The 17326-nt window shown below is 40.7% G+C and overlaps 1 protein-coding gene across 1 annotated transcript; it reads left to right on the forward strand.

Annotated features, from left to right (window-relative positions):
• The first annotated feature begins 12487 nt into the window (after positions 1-12487).
• Positions 12488-16162, forward strand: LOC138306585 (uncharacterized). The gene is made up of 3 exons (XM_069247023.1): positions 12488-13854; positions 14088-15852; positions 16016-16162. Exons 1-3 carry the CDS (start codon positions 12488-12490, stop codon positions 16160-16162), a joined length of 3279 nt encoding a protein of 1092 aa, XP_069103124.1.
• The last annotated feature ends 1164 nt before the right edge of the window (positions 16163-17326 follow it).

Raw genomic sequence — 17326 nt, forward strand, 5'->3', positions numbered from 1 at the left:
TACAAGATTAACTGACTGCCATGGTGAAGCAGCCTCGATAAAGGTTGTTCAAGGTGATTCAGTTGTTGTATTTACCAGGTGTAAGTGGACTAGCCATTTATTTGTATATATTGTCGGCAGTATTTAGTTTGTTGTGTTTAACAGTGCCTGGGTCCAAGATAGAACTTGGTAACGGACTGTACTACAGCAGCGGGCATCTATATGGAATGCCATAACTGTCTCGAATGGTTCAGTTATACTTATGAATTTGTGTTTTCTTTATATTATGTATATGGTTTTATCATTTTTATACTTACTTAAAAAGTAAGGAATGTGAAGAAAATAAGCATTTTATAATTATTTATGAAGTCTCCATGTATGCCATAATCTGCTTTTGTAAAGTCCGTTCAAACAAACGTTCCTTGCACCTACTATAGATACTAGTGGATATCTAAGCATTAAACTATCTTCCTATGACATCTATGGTCTATATACAATTTAGATGCCAGAGCTTTGCAGACAATCTTAATAAAATGATTGTCTACAAAGCTCTGGCATCTACTGTATATAGACCATAGATAGTTTAATGCTTATATTTACATTACCAACTCATTTTGGGGTCTCTGCATTAACATTGTTTAAGCTAGACCAGGAAAACCGTTTATTAACGACGATTTAATCCACAAGATGGAACAGCCATTTTGACGGTGATCAGTTGACGTCACCACGTCAACATTAATTAGTGACTTCAGAATGGTCACGTTTTGGGTGTCAGTTATACCGCCATATACTTCACTTTGCCTTGGTTAGATTATATAGTAGACGGTACAAGTAAACGTAAACATAATGACATAGTGATGTAGTGACAGTATTTTATAAAAAGTATTTCTCTTAGTAGTAACAGTCACTTAGAGCGTATAGTAGTAACAGTCACCATTAGAGCGTAATAGTAACAGTCACCATTAGAGCAGTTACAGTCACCATTAGAGCGTAGTAGTTATCACCATAATTCCAGCGTAGTAAATTTAACAGTCACCATTAAAGCGTAGTTAGTAACTAGTCACCATTAGAGCGTAGTAGTAACAGTCACCATTAGAGCGTAGTAGTAACAGTCACCATTAGAGCGTAGTAGTAACAGTCACCACCATAGAGCGTATTTTAAAATATTCACAGTCATAGAAAATATTAGTAGTTACAGTCACCATTAGAGCGTAGTACCTGTAAACAGTCACCATTAATTAGTATTGCGGTTACATTATAGGTCAAAGTCACCATTAGAGCGTAGTATTAACAGTCAAGTTCATTAGAGCGTAGTACTAGTTAGAGCGTAGTTAACAGTCACGACCATTAGAGCGTAGTAGTAACAGTTTATCACCATTAAGCGTATGTTCTACACATTGCAGAGCTGTCTTGTAGTAATACAGTTAAATCTTTCCATTAGAGGCGTAGTTAGTATCTCACCATTAGAGCGATGGGGTAGTAGTAACAGTCACCATTAGAGCGTAGTAGTAACAGTATCAGCACCATTAGAGCGTAGTGAAGATTAGTTGAGCCGTCAATCCTCGTAAGTCTCGGGTCACCACCGTAGTAGTAACAGTCACCATTAGAGCGTAGTAGTAACAGTCCACAGTCACCATCACCATTAGAGCGTAGTTATAGTTTCAGTCACCATTAGAGCGTAGTAGTTAGCGTAGTAGTAAGATTCCATTAGAGCGTAGTTTCAAGCAGTCACCATTAGAGCGTAGTTATCAGTAGTACAGTCACCATTAGAGCGTAGTAGATGACGTCACAATTAGAGCGTAGTAGTAGTACAGTCACCATTAGAGCGTAGTAGTTACATTGTCTAGCAGTCACCATTAGAGCGTAGTAGTAACAGTCCATACAGCGTAGTAGTAACATAGTCCCCTAGAGCGTGTAGTAAGAGTCACCATTAGAGCGTTAGTCTAGCAACAGTCACCATAGAGCGTAGTAGAAGTATTACAGTAACAGTCACCATTAGAGCGTAGTAGTTACAGTTAACATTAGTTTAGTTACAGTCACCATTAGAGCGTAGTAGTAGTTAACAGTAGTAGATGAGCGTAAGGCAGTCACCACATTAGAGCGTAGTAGTTACGTTAGAGAGCGTAGTAGTAACAGTTAGAGCACCATTAGAGCGTAGTAGTACATAGACAGTCTGAAATTAGTAGCGTAGTAGTAACACACCATTAGAGCGTAGTAGTAACAGTCACCATTAAATAGCGTAGTAGTAGTAACAGTCACCATTAGAGCGTATAGTAGTTACATCACCATTAGAGCGTAGTAGTACAGTTTAACAGTCCACCATTAGTCACCATAATAGTAGTAATCACCATTAGAGCGTAGTAGTAAACAGTCACCATTAGAGCGTAGTAGTAACATAGAGAACCAGTAGACACCACCATTAGAGCGTAGTAGTAGTAAGTCACCATTAGAGCGTAGTAGTAACAGTCACCATTAGAGCGTAGTAGTAGTTACATTGTAAGTAACAGTCACCATTAGAGCGTAGTAGTAGTTACGTAAGTAGTAGTTAGAGCGTAGTAAACAGTCACCATTAGAGCGTAGTAGTAACAGTCACCATTAGAGCGTAGTAGTAACAGTCACCATTAGAGCGTAGTAGTAACAGTCACCATTAGAGCGTAGTAGTTACAGTCACCATTAGAGCGTAGTAGTAACAGTCACCATTAGAGCGTAGTAGTAACAGTCACCATTAGAGCGTAGTAGTAGTAACAGTCACCATTAGAGCGTAGTAGTAGTTACAGTCACCATTAGAGCGTAGTAGTAACAGTCACCATTAGAGCAGTCACCATTAGAGCGTAGTAGTTACAGTAAGTAGTAACAGTCACCATTAGAGCGTAGTAGTAACAGTTAGAGCGTAGTAGTTACAGTTACAGTCACCATTAGAGCGTAGTAGTAACAGTCACCATTAGAGCGTAGTAGTAACAGTCACCATTAGAGCGTAGTAGTTACATAGTTACAGTCACCATTAGAGCGTAGTAGTTACATAGTTACAGTCACCATTAGAGCGTAGTAGTTACAGTCACCATTAGAGCGTAGTAGTAACAGTCACCATTAGAGCGTAGTAGTAGTTACAGTCACCATTAGAGCGTAGTAGTAACAGTCACCATTAGAGCGTAGTAGTAACAGTCACCATTAGAGCGTAGTAGTAACAGTCACCATTAGAGCGTAGTAGTAACAGTCACCATTAGAGCGTAGTAGTAACAGTCACCATTAGAGCGTAGTAGTAACAGTCACCATTAGAGCGTAGTAGTAACAGTCACCATTAGAGCGTAGTAGTTACATAGTTACAGTCACCATTAGAGCGTAGTAGTAACAGTCACCATTAGAGCGTAGTAGTTACAGTCACCATTAGAGCGTAGTAGTAACAGTCACCATTAGAGCGTAGTAGTAACAGTCACCATTAGAGCGTAGTAGTAACAGTCACCATTAGAGCGTAGTAGTAACAGTCACCATTAGAGCGTAGTAGTAACAGTCACCATTAGAGCGTAGTAGTTACAGTCACCATTAGAGCGTAGTAGTTACATAGTTACAGTCACCATTAGAGCGTAGTAGTAACAGTCACCATTAGAGCGTAGTAGTAACAGTCACCATTAGAGCGTAGTAGTAACAGTCACCATTAGAGCGTAAAAACTTCTTGCACGGGCATCTTTATCATACCATGTTTTCATTTTGGTTTGAGTAACGGCCAAATTTTCTTTTGCCAATTCACATGCCCTTGTCAACCTTTGCTTAAAGTTAGACACATACTCTAAGAGATTAACTTTAGAATCTTCGTCCAAAATTTTGTCTTTCAAAATTTTCAAAGGACCACGTACAGTGTGTCCAAACACAAGTTCAAAGGGACGACAGCCAAGAGATTCTTGTACAGATTCTCTAACGCCAAACAACAACATGTGTATACCTTCGTCCCAATCTCTTTTGTTTTCAAAACAATAAGATCTCATCATATTCTTCAATGTCTGATGAAAACGTTCTAAAGCACCCTGAGACTCTGGATGATAAGCACTAGACTTATACTGCTTGATCTGGAGCTGGTACATGACTTGTTGAAAAATACCAGACATGAAATTCGAACCTTGGTCCGATTGGACAGCTTTTGGAAGACCAACCAATGTAAAGAATTTAACCAAAGCCTTGACTATGTTAGGGGCTTTAATATTCCTGAGTGGAATGGCTTCAGGAAAGCGTGTGGAAGCACACATAATAGTTAAAAGATACTCATTCCCAGACTTAGTTTTGGGTAGAGGACCTACACAGTCTATAATGACTCTACTAAATGGTTCCTCAAATGCTGGAATGGGGTGCAAAGGTGCAACAGGGATTTTCTGATTAGGTTTCCCTACCACCTGACAAGTATGACAAGACCTACAAAAATCAGCCACATCCCGTTTCAACTTGGGCCAAAAGAAGTGATCTAAGATCCTGTTATAAGTCTTGGTCACACCTAGATGCCCTGCCATAGGTACATCATGAGACAAACTTAGAATATCTTGCCTATACCTCGGTGGGACAACTATTTGATTGACAACCTTCCAGTCTTCCTCGGGAGACACATCAGGGGGGCGCCACTTGCGCATCAACACACCTGACTGACGGAAGTAACAAACCGGGACTTTCTCAGCCTCTTCCTCACTCAAAGCCCGATTACACAATAAGGAGATTTCAGGATCTTTCTCCTGTTCTACTATAAGCTCCTCTCTAGACAAAGATGATTTACTCATCATGTCAGACAAAGAAGTACCCTTGTTAGGAACAACTCTATCACTATCAAAGTCTACAGGATTGCTCAAAAGATCACACTTGCTCCCGACATCCTCTATATCATGAGCCAAGAAAGTGTCACCTAACCCTGGACTATAATGATCCTCAACTACTGCAACATCAGAAACCTTCTTACTCATTGAACGAGTTACAGCACAAGAAGGGAAAATACCAGGAAATTCCTGTTGAATAGTCTCAGCATCATCTGTTTTATCTGGAATACTGGACACTAAGGGATCTACCCTAACTTTCTCTCCAGCCAAGTCATTGCCTAAAATGAGCGACACGCCCTCTATGGGAAGTTCCGGTCTAACACCAATGGTGACAGGCCCAGTAACCAAGTCTGACTTTAAATACACAGAATGGAGAGGCACATTAACAAAACCTAACTCTACACCTTGAAGCAAAACACTACTACCACATGAGGTCTCCTCAGACAAAGGCACTACGCCATCTAATATTAAAGAATGAGAAGCCCCAGTATCTCGCAAAATCTTCACAGGTTTCAAGTTGGTAATATCACTAGTAAGTGAAACAAAACCTTCAGAAATGAAGGGAGAGTACTTCTCCAAGACGCTATCAGACTCTGAGCTCTTAATCTCAACAGACACTTTAGAATCTTCCACAATATCACTAAGTTTCTGACTAGGCTTTGACATAGCTAACACAGAAGGAACTGACTGTTTACGCCTTTGCTCCTTACGCTGGAGAGAATAACATTCAGACATAGTATGCCCTACTTTCTTGCAGTAATTACAAACAGGACCAGAAGGAGACCCCACACCTACCCTATCATCTGTTTTAGAAGCAGACTTAGTTTTATCACCTAATTTAGGTTTGTCGTAGGAAGGGCCACTAAAGGTTGGGTTCCTAGGCTGACCAAATTTACTAGTACCTGTGGTACTGTTTTTGTCTTGAGAACTGTTTTTAACAAATGAGCCTTTGTGGGTGAGAGCGTAATCATCAGCCATTGTAGCTGCTTCACTAAGTGTTTCAACTTTTCTCTCATCTAAATGAGTTTTTTATGTTTGTGTGGACACAACGTTTTAAACTCCTCTATCAACAATAATTGCCTCAATTTACCGAAATCCTCATCAATTTCTTTAGAATCACACCACCTATTAAATAATTGTTCCTTTTCTCTGGCAAATTCTACATGAGTTTGTTCATCTCTCTTTCTCGAGTTTCGAAATTTCTGGCGGTAAGCCTCAGGAACTAACTCATAAGCTTTCAAAATAGCTTTCTTGACTACTTGGTAATTTGAAATCTCATCTACAGATAAAGAAGAATAAATGTCTCTAGCTTTACCAATCAAGACACTTTGAAGAAGCATTGTAAGCTTATCTTCAGGCCATTTCATACTATCAGCTATTTTCTCAAAATGCAGAAAATACTTGTCAACTTCTTTCTCTTGAAAAGGAGGAACTAACCTAATGTTTCTACTGACATCAAAACCTCTGTTTCCTTGTAAACCCCTAAAAGTTAGATTACTTGAACTGTCTTGAGAAGCTAGCTCTAATTCTTTCATTCTAAGTTCTGTTTCAGCTTGAATTTTCTGCTTCTCTAGCTCTAACATCTGATCTCTCTCAATCTCTTTTTCTTTTAATTCTCTTTCAATTTCTTTTTCTCTTAACTCTTTTTCTATTTCCATTTGTCTTAGTCTCATTTCATGTTCAAGTTCCATTTGTCTAATTTGAATTTCTGAGCTGACTGTTTCCTCTATACTATCTAATGCACTAGAGTCAAATTTGTCATTGTCAACAAAATATCTTATAATTACATTCCTAATTTCAGCTTTCCTCAAATTAGTTTTGATAGTAGGGCCTAAATGTTTACCCAATAACAGTAAATCCTTCTTACTAACTTGCAAAAGAACTTCCAGGGATGGCGCTTTAACAAACTGTTCTACTTGCATAGTAGTCATATTTATCTAGCTGTTGGTTTCAAATGTAAACTCAAAGTTTGTACACAAATTTTGAAAATTTCTTAATTAATTTTTCAAAGTTAGAATTCACAAATAAAATATCGATCCCGGACGAGCTCCCAATTCCTGTTACATGAACGAATAACAGAAAGGAGAAACCAGCAGCTAAATTCAAAACACAATTTAATTATATATACAATATTATACAGAGATGGTTTACAATATCTAAAGTAATTGGTGGTGGTACAAGAGTAGTACGATGATTTGAAGTGTTACTTATCTGTATGCGAATATCCTGATATAATCCTTGATCCTTCCGGGTTTCAAATTCACAATAATCACAAATCCACAAGGAAATTGAATGTCCACCGGTGATTTGTAAAGTTCCAGGCAATATGAATAAATCCACACAAAGTGTTGTAATAATCCACAGATAAAGTCACAATAGCTCTCCCAATAGAATCTTATATGGCGCTGTACAATTCTTGATATGTCTTATTACAGGTCTCATTACAGTTCTGATTAGCTTTGGACAGCTGGAGTATATATAGCTTAACCCTAATTCAAGAATATTGGAGAACCTTCTACTTCTAGAAATATCTAACTAAAAGCAGTAAACAAATAAACACACATAACTTTCTGGAAATAGATCATTCTAGATCTTTACTTAAAATCAACATGTTTACAAACATATTTGTTTATACATGATTATATTCTAGAAAGTTCTATAACCTAAATCAATGATATGACCTTCATAGGATGTATTGATAAAAAAAGCTATAGGAGTTATCTCCCTTATCTCATAACTACATGTATTTAGTGTCATACATAACAATATGAGGTAGGAGATTTTGTCTGGCGTTGGTATCCCCCACAGCTTAATAACAAGCTTGGTATGGGCTGGACAGGGCCCTACAAGGTAATTAGGAAAATTTCCGAGGTTACATATGAAATCCAGAGAACTCCCCATGCCCGTCCCATTACAATACATGTTGATCACGCCAAGCCTTATATGGGTAGGTTAGAGCCTGCGGAATGGGTAGAGGGGGATCAAATAGTACCGCAAGAACCAATTTTACTGGAAAATGGGGGAGGTGATTGTGAGGTACAAGACTCGTTTATGGACCATAGTGTGTTTGATCCAAGGGAGGTAACCACCCCTGTAAAATCCAGAGCTGGGCGAATTATTAGACCTAAAAAGATATTCACACCAGAATATTTGATGAGATAAAATTGGAATATGTACATGGATGTATATAAATACTTATGCACTTGTCTTTACTGTTCATGTTTTTACAGATATGACCATGGATATCTTACAAATTACTGTCGACATGTCAGAACAGAACGAGTTGGACAACGACCGTGTCTGGTGGGATGAGGGAGGGATGAAGTGTCCTGCAGCTGCGTGCGGACAGTTCATCAGTACCTATAAACGGATGAGGGCGCATTGGCTGGACAGGCACAGGGCAGAACTGGTCAAGTACCAGTGTACCCTGTGTCCGTTTACACATTACTGTAAACACCAGTTAGAGCGACATTATATGAGGCGGCACAAATATACCCCTGATGCAGCAAAGGAGGCGGTGAAGGCAACGGAGGGCGTGGAGGGACCAAACCGGCGGTACATCCCTACCGGGGGGGTCTCGATCCCCCTGAGGCCGGTTCCAGAGCGGATGGCAGCTTATCGGGAGAGTGTCCGGCGGAGGAGACACGTCGCTGCCGGAGTCGGTCCAGGTCAGATCGAGACCTCAACGGTACATCAGTGCCGGGATGATGACATCAGATTTGGTAAGGACGAGGAGGGAAGGGCCATAGCCACCACTGTTACATATGGGCCGGGGAGGAGCTGTGTAGAAGCGAGAATCGACACTGGGGACCAGGACTACTTGGACTTAATGGAAGAATCGGAATGATAGATTTGGATGGTTCTGTCTGAACATGGAAAAGTGACTCTATTTTATGGACATTCGTAATCCGTTTGGACATATTATTTTTTTTTTGTTAATGTTCAATTATACAATTGTTAAATCTTAAAACTATTATGACAAACGTTATCTTTATAACGTATTTACTTTGTACTTTATACATTTTTCTAAGTGTTTGTTTTTTGTATGTAAGATTTGTCACGGGATGTAACTTTTTGAAAGAAAGGGGGAGTGTAGCGGGGGACATTAATTTATATGTTTACTGTCTAGGCAAGCTAACCAGTCCGTAGGTGTATTGTGTACCTGTGCTGTGACCTTTGTATTTCTCTATACTGTGGTAGTGTTTGTGTCGTGCATTCATTTCTCGTGAGATGTCCTAAATGTGTGTCTGTGTTTTCTCTGTTGTGATTGGCTGCCTAGACTCGGGTATGGGGATATATTCGGGTTAGTTCTAGTAGACTGGGCAGTCTGATGGATTAAGTTCCTGCGTGCTGCCAGCTCCGCTACTAGGCTATAGGTGACTATTTTATATTTAGTAATTAGATGGGAATAAAACTGTAATAGATAATTAGGTACGGGAAAGGGGGCTGGTTATAATATGTGTGTGGATGTATGTGTGATGTATGTTGTAAATAGTTACTGTTATAGTCATAATAAACTGTTCCTTATCATCTAAACCCAGTAGTTTGTTCTTCCTCCTACCAACAGACAAGCATATATCAAATAATACCCAACGAACCTGGGTTGCACTAGGGGCGCGTCGGGTGTAGTTTGACATCGTTGCAAACTGGGCCCCTCTCGCTCCTGTTACACTCAAAATATTGCCGATTTTTTATAACTTAAAAAAATATGCACAAATTACTTGAAATATCGTAAACAAACTAATTAATATCTGTATTATGGGATTCATGGCTCCATCAATATATTTGCTCTGTAAAACACTGTTATTCACACCTACAGGAGGAGATTAATTCAACTCCCAAACCATATAATATATGCTTTATGTACATTTTTCATATATCACTAAATTTAATCCTTGTACACATTTATAGACAGTGGGGTCGCTAAAAGGAAATTAACGAATACGCAAATTGGCCAAATTAGCGTGTGAGCGTTGAAGGCGCAAGATTTTGGTGTTTTATTAGGGGTCTGAGGGTGACCCCCGGGATGAGTTTTATGTATTTTGATGATTTTGCGATCGCCCGAAAGCACGAGAAATTTGGTGTTTGGGGGGTCCGGGGGTCTCCCCCGCAAAAAATTACAATTTAGAATGGCTTAGATGAGTTTTACGATGCATTTTGATGAATTTGCAAGCGCCCAAAGGCGCGAGAATTCGGTGTTAGGGGGGTCTCGGGAAAAATTACGATTTAGAATGGCTGAGATGAGTTTTACGATAAAGTTTAATGATTATAAAGCGTTCTTAACATGGTAATTTTTCGATTTAAAGCCACCTGCATTTAGAAATGATAATTGTGTCCTCATAACTTTATGCAACCCTACTCGATCTGAATATACCGGCTTCACACCATCGGCACATTGTTGTGTAACATAAAAAATGAATTAATATTGTCTCGCTAAGACATATAAACAAATTGATCTTTTAAGCGACATTTTTCTAAATAGTACATAGACTCCATTTGTTATGGGATATCCCCGCTTGGGAATACCGTTTCCGGTTCATACCTGTATAGCTTGAGCACGTGCTGTTCATGGCATATTATTAAATTTGGGTATATAGCCAGGTGGTTGGTTGGTTATATTCCATGTAGACAGCGCTAGGCAGTATTTAAAAATGTGGTAAATGTTAATTTAGTGAATCCCAGGGTCGGAAAAGGGTGGTCGTTTGAGTCGGAAATTAAAATATAGTGTGTTGCAGTTGTTCAACTAAGGTCTGTGTGCTGTCTTCGCCAGAGTTATCTCCCTTTACCTATTGTATTTTAGTTTGTACGTTCCGGACATTTTGGTCAGTTATACGAATCTGTTTGTTAGTGTATTTTTAACATTTCCGGTGCAGAAACACATGTTAGAAGCACATGGCGCGCAAACTTTATTAACTCAGAACTGCAAGCCTGCTCGACCCATGAAGTAAGTCGATTGTCATAAACAATTCAAAGTCTATAATTAACATTCAAATAGGGCATATTTTCTGTTTAAAAGCACAATCAGTCGGAAATAAGTTGCATTTGTTTACATTTGTCAGTTAAGTATTTTTGTAGAGACAACTCGCCCAGTTTAGTCTATTAGATCGGCTCGGTTTGTTCTATGTTAATACCTTTTATAATTCATATAGCTCTACAGTATCGAGTTTATGATTGTTGTTTATTGTATTTTGCAATACTTTAGTGAATATTTACTTCGTTTTACGTAAACTCGTAGTAAGACAGGTGTATAATGTTACTCGGATATGAATCGGTAGTGTTCTCAGGAGTAGTTTTCGAATTATTTTTATTATTTGTTCAATCTAGTCATTCCTAAAATATGTTGGTGAAATCCTTTAATCTGTGTAATCTAGTCATTCTAAAATATGTGTTTCTTAACATTGGGATAATTTTATGAGATTATGTAAATCATTACAAATAGTTCAGAAATCCTTATTTGTATTTTTTCAGTTATTTACCATCATCATCAGCACATCAAGTCAGCATTAAACATCTCTGTTATGAATTGAGACTTGTGTTGTGGTTAACTGGACTGCGGCACCCGCAGTCACAGTAAATAATTCATGGACATGGCTACAGCAGGCAGAATCCACACCCTCACTGAGGAAGGGTATGAACTTTACAAGGATACCTTATTCAAGCACAACAAAAACATGTCACGGGCATGGCAGACGGTTGACTCTGTAATATCAAGAGTAGAAAACTTAGACGAAAGTGAAAAAGGTGACCCAGCTTATCTTATTCGTTTGGAGAATACCCTCAAGGAGAGAATAAAGAAATATGAAACCTTGTCGACAACTACAATGGAGTTCTTACTACGGACTAAAACTGAAGATAGTATGAAACTCTTAAAGGAATACAGATTGGCAGAGGAGGGTTATCAGTGGATGTGTGATAAGGCTCTACGCATTATAAAAAAACTTCGTACCGACAGTGAGGAACATGAACACAATCTGTCATTTGATGAAGTTAGATCAAACAGCAGTAATGCTTCCTTCAATCTTAAACGTCGACACTCTAGAGCATCTAGTAACCACTCAGGTAGTCAGCTTTCAACCACCAGCAGCAGTTTAACAAACACGCTAACTAAGAAAAGGGCTGAGGCTGGGGCAGCAAGAGTTAGAGCTGAATATGCAAAGAAAGAAGCATCTCTTCAGTTACAACAAGCTAAGATTAAGGCAGAGATTGATATTATTTCTCGAGAAAAAGAAGTAGCCGCTCTTGAAGCGGAAGTGGAAGTTCTACAGGAAAAGTGGAATCGAAGTCCAAGAAGGTATTTCACTGCCACCACAGGAAAAGGTAGAACGGTATCTAGACAGTTTTGACAATGAACTCGATGACAACAGGTCCGACATAGAGAACCAACCAAAACTGTTAGAATCTACAACTAATCGGATAACAGAACGGAATCCAAAATCATCATTGAAACATACTCCGCTTAACCCTGCAGCAACTATCTTTGTGCCGTCAAATCAAATAAGGAACCGTCCTGACAGAGAGGAGTTTGTAAACCACTCATCTCCAGTAAACAATGTGGCGTCAGACTTCACTAGATTTCTCATGAAAAAGGATCTCCTTCTATCCAGACTTTCAAGCTTCAATGATAGACCCGAGTCTTACAGAACTTGGAAGGCTAGTTTTCTTACTATTATGTCAGACCTTGATGTAAGTGCTCAGGAACAATTAGATCTTCTTGTCAAATGGACAGACCAGAGTCACAGAGACAGGTGCTAAGTATCAAAACTGCTAATGCTCAACATCCAGAGAGGGGAGTACATCGAATCTGGGAAAGACTCGATGAACGCTATGGGGCTCCCGAGCTTATCCTCACTTCCATACAACAGAGACTCACATCCTTTCCCAGGTTGTCCCCCAAGGACTCTCAGAAACTGTATGAGCTTAGCGACATTGTGTCAGAGATAGAATCTCTGAAGGAAGAGAGAATATATGAAGGCTTACTTGGGCATTTTGACTCGTCTACAGGTGTATCGCCAATCGTAGCTAAACTTCCACCTAATCTGCAAGAGAAGTGGACAAATACAGCAGCTAGGCATATGAGATACAACTCCGTTACTTATCCACCATTCCCGTTCTTTGCGGAATTCCTTCGTGAACAAAGTCGTATAAAAAACAACCCGAGTTTCTCATATGATTCCTCAATGAGCTCTACCTCATCAACACAGAAGAAAGACAGATCGTCACAGCGTAACACAGTTAACAACAGGAAAACAGATCTGAGTGATTCGTTGGTCACAAACAATAAAAACGAGACAAAATCAAACAGTGATTTGGCACGTTGCCCTCTCCATAACGCCGGACATTCCTTAAATCAGTGCCGAGGCTTCCGGTCAAAGCCTATAGCCGATAGGAGAGAGTTTTTGAGAGACAAGAAAATATGTTTCAGGTGTTGTAACTCTACTTCCCATAAGAAACCTGATTGCACTGCAGACATTCAATGCAGCGAGTGTGGAAGTGTTAACCATTCGTCAGCAATGCATGTTACGCGTCAACCATCAGGCCGCTCGACAGATAACGGCGGGGAGAATTCTACGCAATCTTCCTCACGACCTGTCAATACTACATGCACACAGATCTGTGGAGAAAATGTTGGAGGGAAGTCATGCGCAAAGACTATGTTAGTAAGGATCTATCTTAATGGGAAACCAGAACAAGCGGTACAGACATACGCCATTGTCGACGATCAAAGTAATAGGTCACTCGCCAACTCTACACTTTTCGATCAGCTAAGGATTAGAAGTGTGTCCTCCCCTTACACTTTATCGTCGTGCTCTGGTAAGGTCAACACCTCTGGAAGGCGAGCTACGGATCTTGTAGTTGAGTCTCATGATGGGACCGCGAGAATTAACTTGTCCTATCTGATAGAATGTGACCAGATTCCAAACTGCAAGGAGGAGATTCCCACACCAGATATTGCTATGAACTATCCTCACCTCAAGGATATAGCCAGTCACATTCCTCCATTACAAAACAATGTCGATGTAAATCTTCTCATCGGTCGTGACGTTATTCAAGCACACCATGTACTTGACCAGCGGATTGGTATGCCGTATGCTCAAAGACTTCCTCTTGGATGGACAATTATCGGTGAAACATGTCTTCATAAAGTTCACGCTCCACAATTGGTGTCAGCATACAAAACCCACATTTTATCAAGTGGACGATCATCTATATTTCCTCCATGTCCTAACCTCTTCAAATCCAAGAATCTTACACTGACCAAACGGGAACAAGAACCTCTTTACACGAACATGAGTTGTTTGGTGCCAATGTTTTCCAAAGAACTCCTGATGACGAAAAGATTGCAAGATCCATTGAGGATAACAAATTCTTGGAAATCATGGATAAAGGACTGTCAAAGAACGCTGACGGGAATTGGGAGGCACCTCTGCCTTTCAAGGTTACTCGACCCCGTCTGCCAAACAACAAGAATCTGGCTTACAAGCGAGCCAAATCTTTGGAGGCGAATCTGAGGAAGGATCCAACCAAACGGGCCCATTTTATTACATTTATGGACGAGATCCTCAGGCGTGGACATGCGGAGGTGGCACCTCCTGTGCAGGAAAATGAAGAAGTCTGGTATCTACCAATATTTGGAGTATATCATCCCCAAAAGAAGGACCAAATAAGAGCAGTTTTTGACTCCTCTGCAGAACTAAATGGCATCTCTCTTAACAAGGTCTTGCTAACGGGACCCGATTTAACAAATAGTCTGCTTGGGGTGCTCATGCGTTTTCGTCAAGGGCCGGTTGGTATCATGGCGGACATTCAAAAGATGTTTTACTGTTTCTATGTCAACCCTGAGCATAGAAATTATCTACGCTTCTTCTGGTATCGGGACAACGATTTGTCAAAGGACCTAATAGAATTCAGGATGTGCGTACACGTGTTCGGAAACACAACATCCCCGGCCGTGGCTACCTATGGTCTTCGGAAAACTGCGTTTGATTCAGAGGAAGTTTATGGTTCAGACGTCAGACAGTTTGTTGAGAGAAACTTCTATGTGGACGATGCTCTGACGTCATTGGCTACCACTGCCGAAGCTATCTCCCTATTAAAGCGGACACAGGAGGCTCTGGAAACTGGTGGTAACCTCAAGTTGCACAAGGTGGCATCAAATTCTCAAGATGTGCTTGCAGCCTTTCCTAACTGCGATCTTGCTCGTGGATTAAAGGATCTAGACCTTTCTTCAAGCTCTCTACCATCACAACGCAGCCTTGGTCTCAACTGGAACCTTGATGGTGACACATTCTCCTTTAATGTTGCGCAAGATGACAAACCATATACGCGTAGAGGAGTCTTGTCGCAAGTAAACAGCCTCTATGATCCTCTAGGTTTCATTGCACCAACTACCATTCAAGGTCGGCTACTACTCAGAAAGGTAGTATCTACTACCGATGATTGGGATAAACCTCTCCCTGATGACTTGCAAGAAGAATGGAAACATTGGGTGGAATCCCTGCAGGAGTTAAATACTCTGACTGTACCTCGAACGTATAGTCCGATCCCTATCTACAATGCAGCTTACAGAGACATCCATGTCTTTTCGGATGCCTCAGAGAAGGCTATAGGAGCTGTTGCCTATATCAGAACACATGATGAGCAAGGGAACATACATTTAGGATTTGTGCTAGGGAAATCAAAACTTGCGCCCAGTCACGGACACACAATCCCAAGATTGGAGTTATGCGGAGCTGTCTTGGCCGTGGAGATAGCGGAATCCATTGCAGAACACTTAGATCTTCAACTGTCCGATTTTAAGTTCTACTCAGACAGTCGTGTAGTGTTAGGCTACATACACAACGAATCTAGGAGGTTCCATACATATGTCGCGAACCGCGTTTCAAGAATTCGTCAAGCCACTACACCTAGTCAATGGTCTTACGTTTCAACAGAAAGCAATCCGGCTGATCTGGCTACCAGATCTGTGTCGCCATCGGAAATGGCTAATTCTATGTGGTTATCCGGTCCACCATTCTTGTTGAGAGAATTGGAACAAAGTGGAGAAACTTCCTATGAAATTGAGAATCCGCACTTGGACAAGGAGGTGAGAGCAGAAGTTAGGTCCTGCAAAACTAACATAGACAAGCCTAAGTTATCCTGGCCAGAACGCTTCGAGAAATTTTCTCGATGGAATGACTTAGTAGCTGCTATAAGTTGTCTTAAAAGGATAGCTTATTTATTTCATAATGCCGATTCCTGCATTAAAGACCGCTTGTTACCCCGTAGTGTCAATGACACCAAAAACGCTTGCACTTTCATCTTACACCAAGTCCAACGAGATTCATACTACAATGACATCTGTTGTATTAAAGAAGGAAAACCCCTACCTAAGGATAGTGCAGTTTCGTCACTAAACCAAGTATTGGATGAGGAGGACGTGTTAAGAGTTGGAGGTCGTTTACAGAACTCTAACCTTGATATCAAGGAAAAGAAACCAGTCCTCATACCTGGCAAGTCGCACATTGCCAGACTTCTGGTCCTTCACTTTCACAACCTAGTCAAGCACCAAGGTCGTCACATAACAGCTGGGGCAATGCGCTCGGCTGGATATTGGATCACAGGAGGAAAATCCTTGATTTCATCGCTTCTTCATAGATGTGTTATATGTAGAAAATTACGTGGGAAAACCTTACACCAAAAGATGGCAGATCTTCCATGTGATCGTGTCGAGCCGGGACCACCCTTTACAAACGTCGGTGTGGATTGCTTTGGCCCATGGCAAGTGGTTTCTCGTAGGCACGGGGCGGTCAAGCCAATAGTAAACGTTGGGGAGTACTGTTCACTTGCCTAACAAGCAGAGCTGTACACATTGAAGCGGTGGAAGAGCTCTCGTCTTCATCCTTTATCAACGCTCTTAGGAGATTCCTCTCCATACGAGGAACAGTCAAAATATTTCGATCTGATAGAGGGACAAATTTTATTGGTGCAACAGACGATCTTAAGATACACGCTATCAACTGTGAGGACCGGGAGGTATCAAACTTTCTCAACAACAGTGGATGTACCTGGATTTTCAATCCTCCCCATGCGTCCCATATGGGGGGTGCATGGGAGCGAATGATTGGGGTGACGAGACGGATACTGGATACCTTGCTCCTAGAGGTTCCAGGGAAAGGACTTACACACGAAGTTCTTGTAACCTTTCTTGCCGAAGCGAGCGCGATCATAAACTCTAGACCCATCACTACAATTTCTTCCGACCCTGAAGAACCTTACCCACTGAGTCCGTCATTGTTACTCACACAGAAACCTAACCGCATAGAAAATATCAATTTGCCGCTGAACGGGAAAGATCTGTACAGAGCTCAGTGGAAACGCGTACAGATTCTTGCGGATATGTTCTGGCGTCGCTGGTGTTCTGAATACTTGCAGAACCTGCAAGAAAGGAGAAAGTGGCAAAATGTTCAAAGAAATCTCTCACCAGGTGATGTGGTTTTAATGCGGGACAGTCAGACCCCTAGAATTCATTGGCCTTTGGGTGTAGTGACAAGGGTATTCCCTGGAAATGATGGTCGAGT

This window comes from Argopecten irradians, chromosome 13 (assembly GCF_041381155.1).
Source record: "Argopecten irradians isolate NY chromosome 13, Ai_NY, whole genome shotgun sequence".
NCBI classification, from domain to species: Eukaryota; Metazoa; Mollusca; class Bivalvia; order Pectinida; family Pectinidae; genus Argopecten; species Argopecten irradians.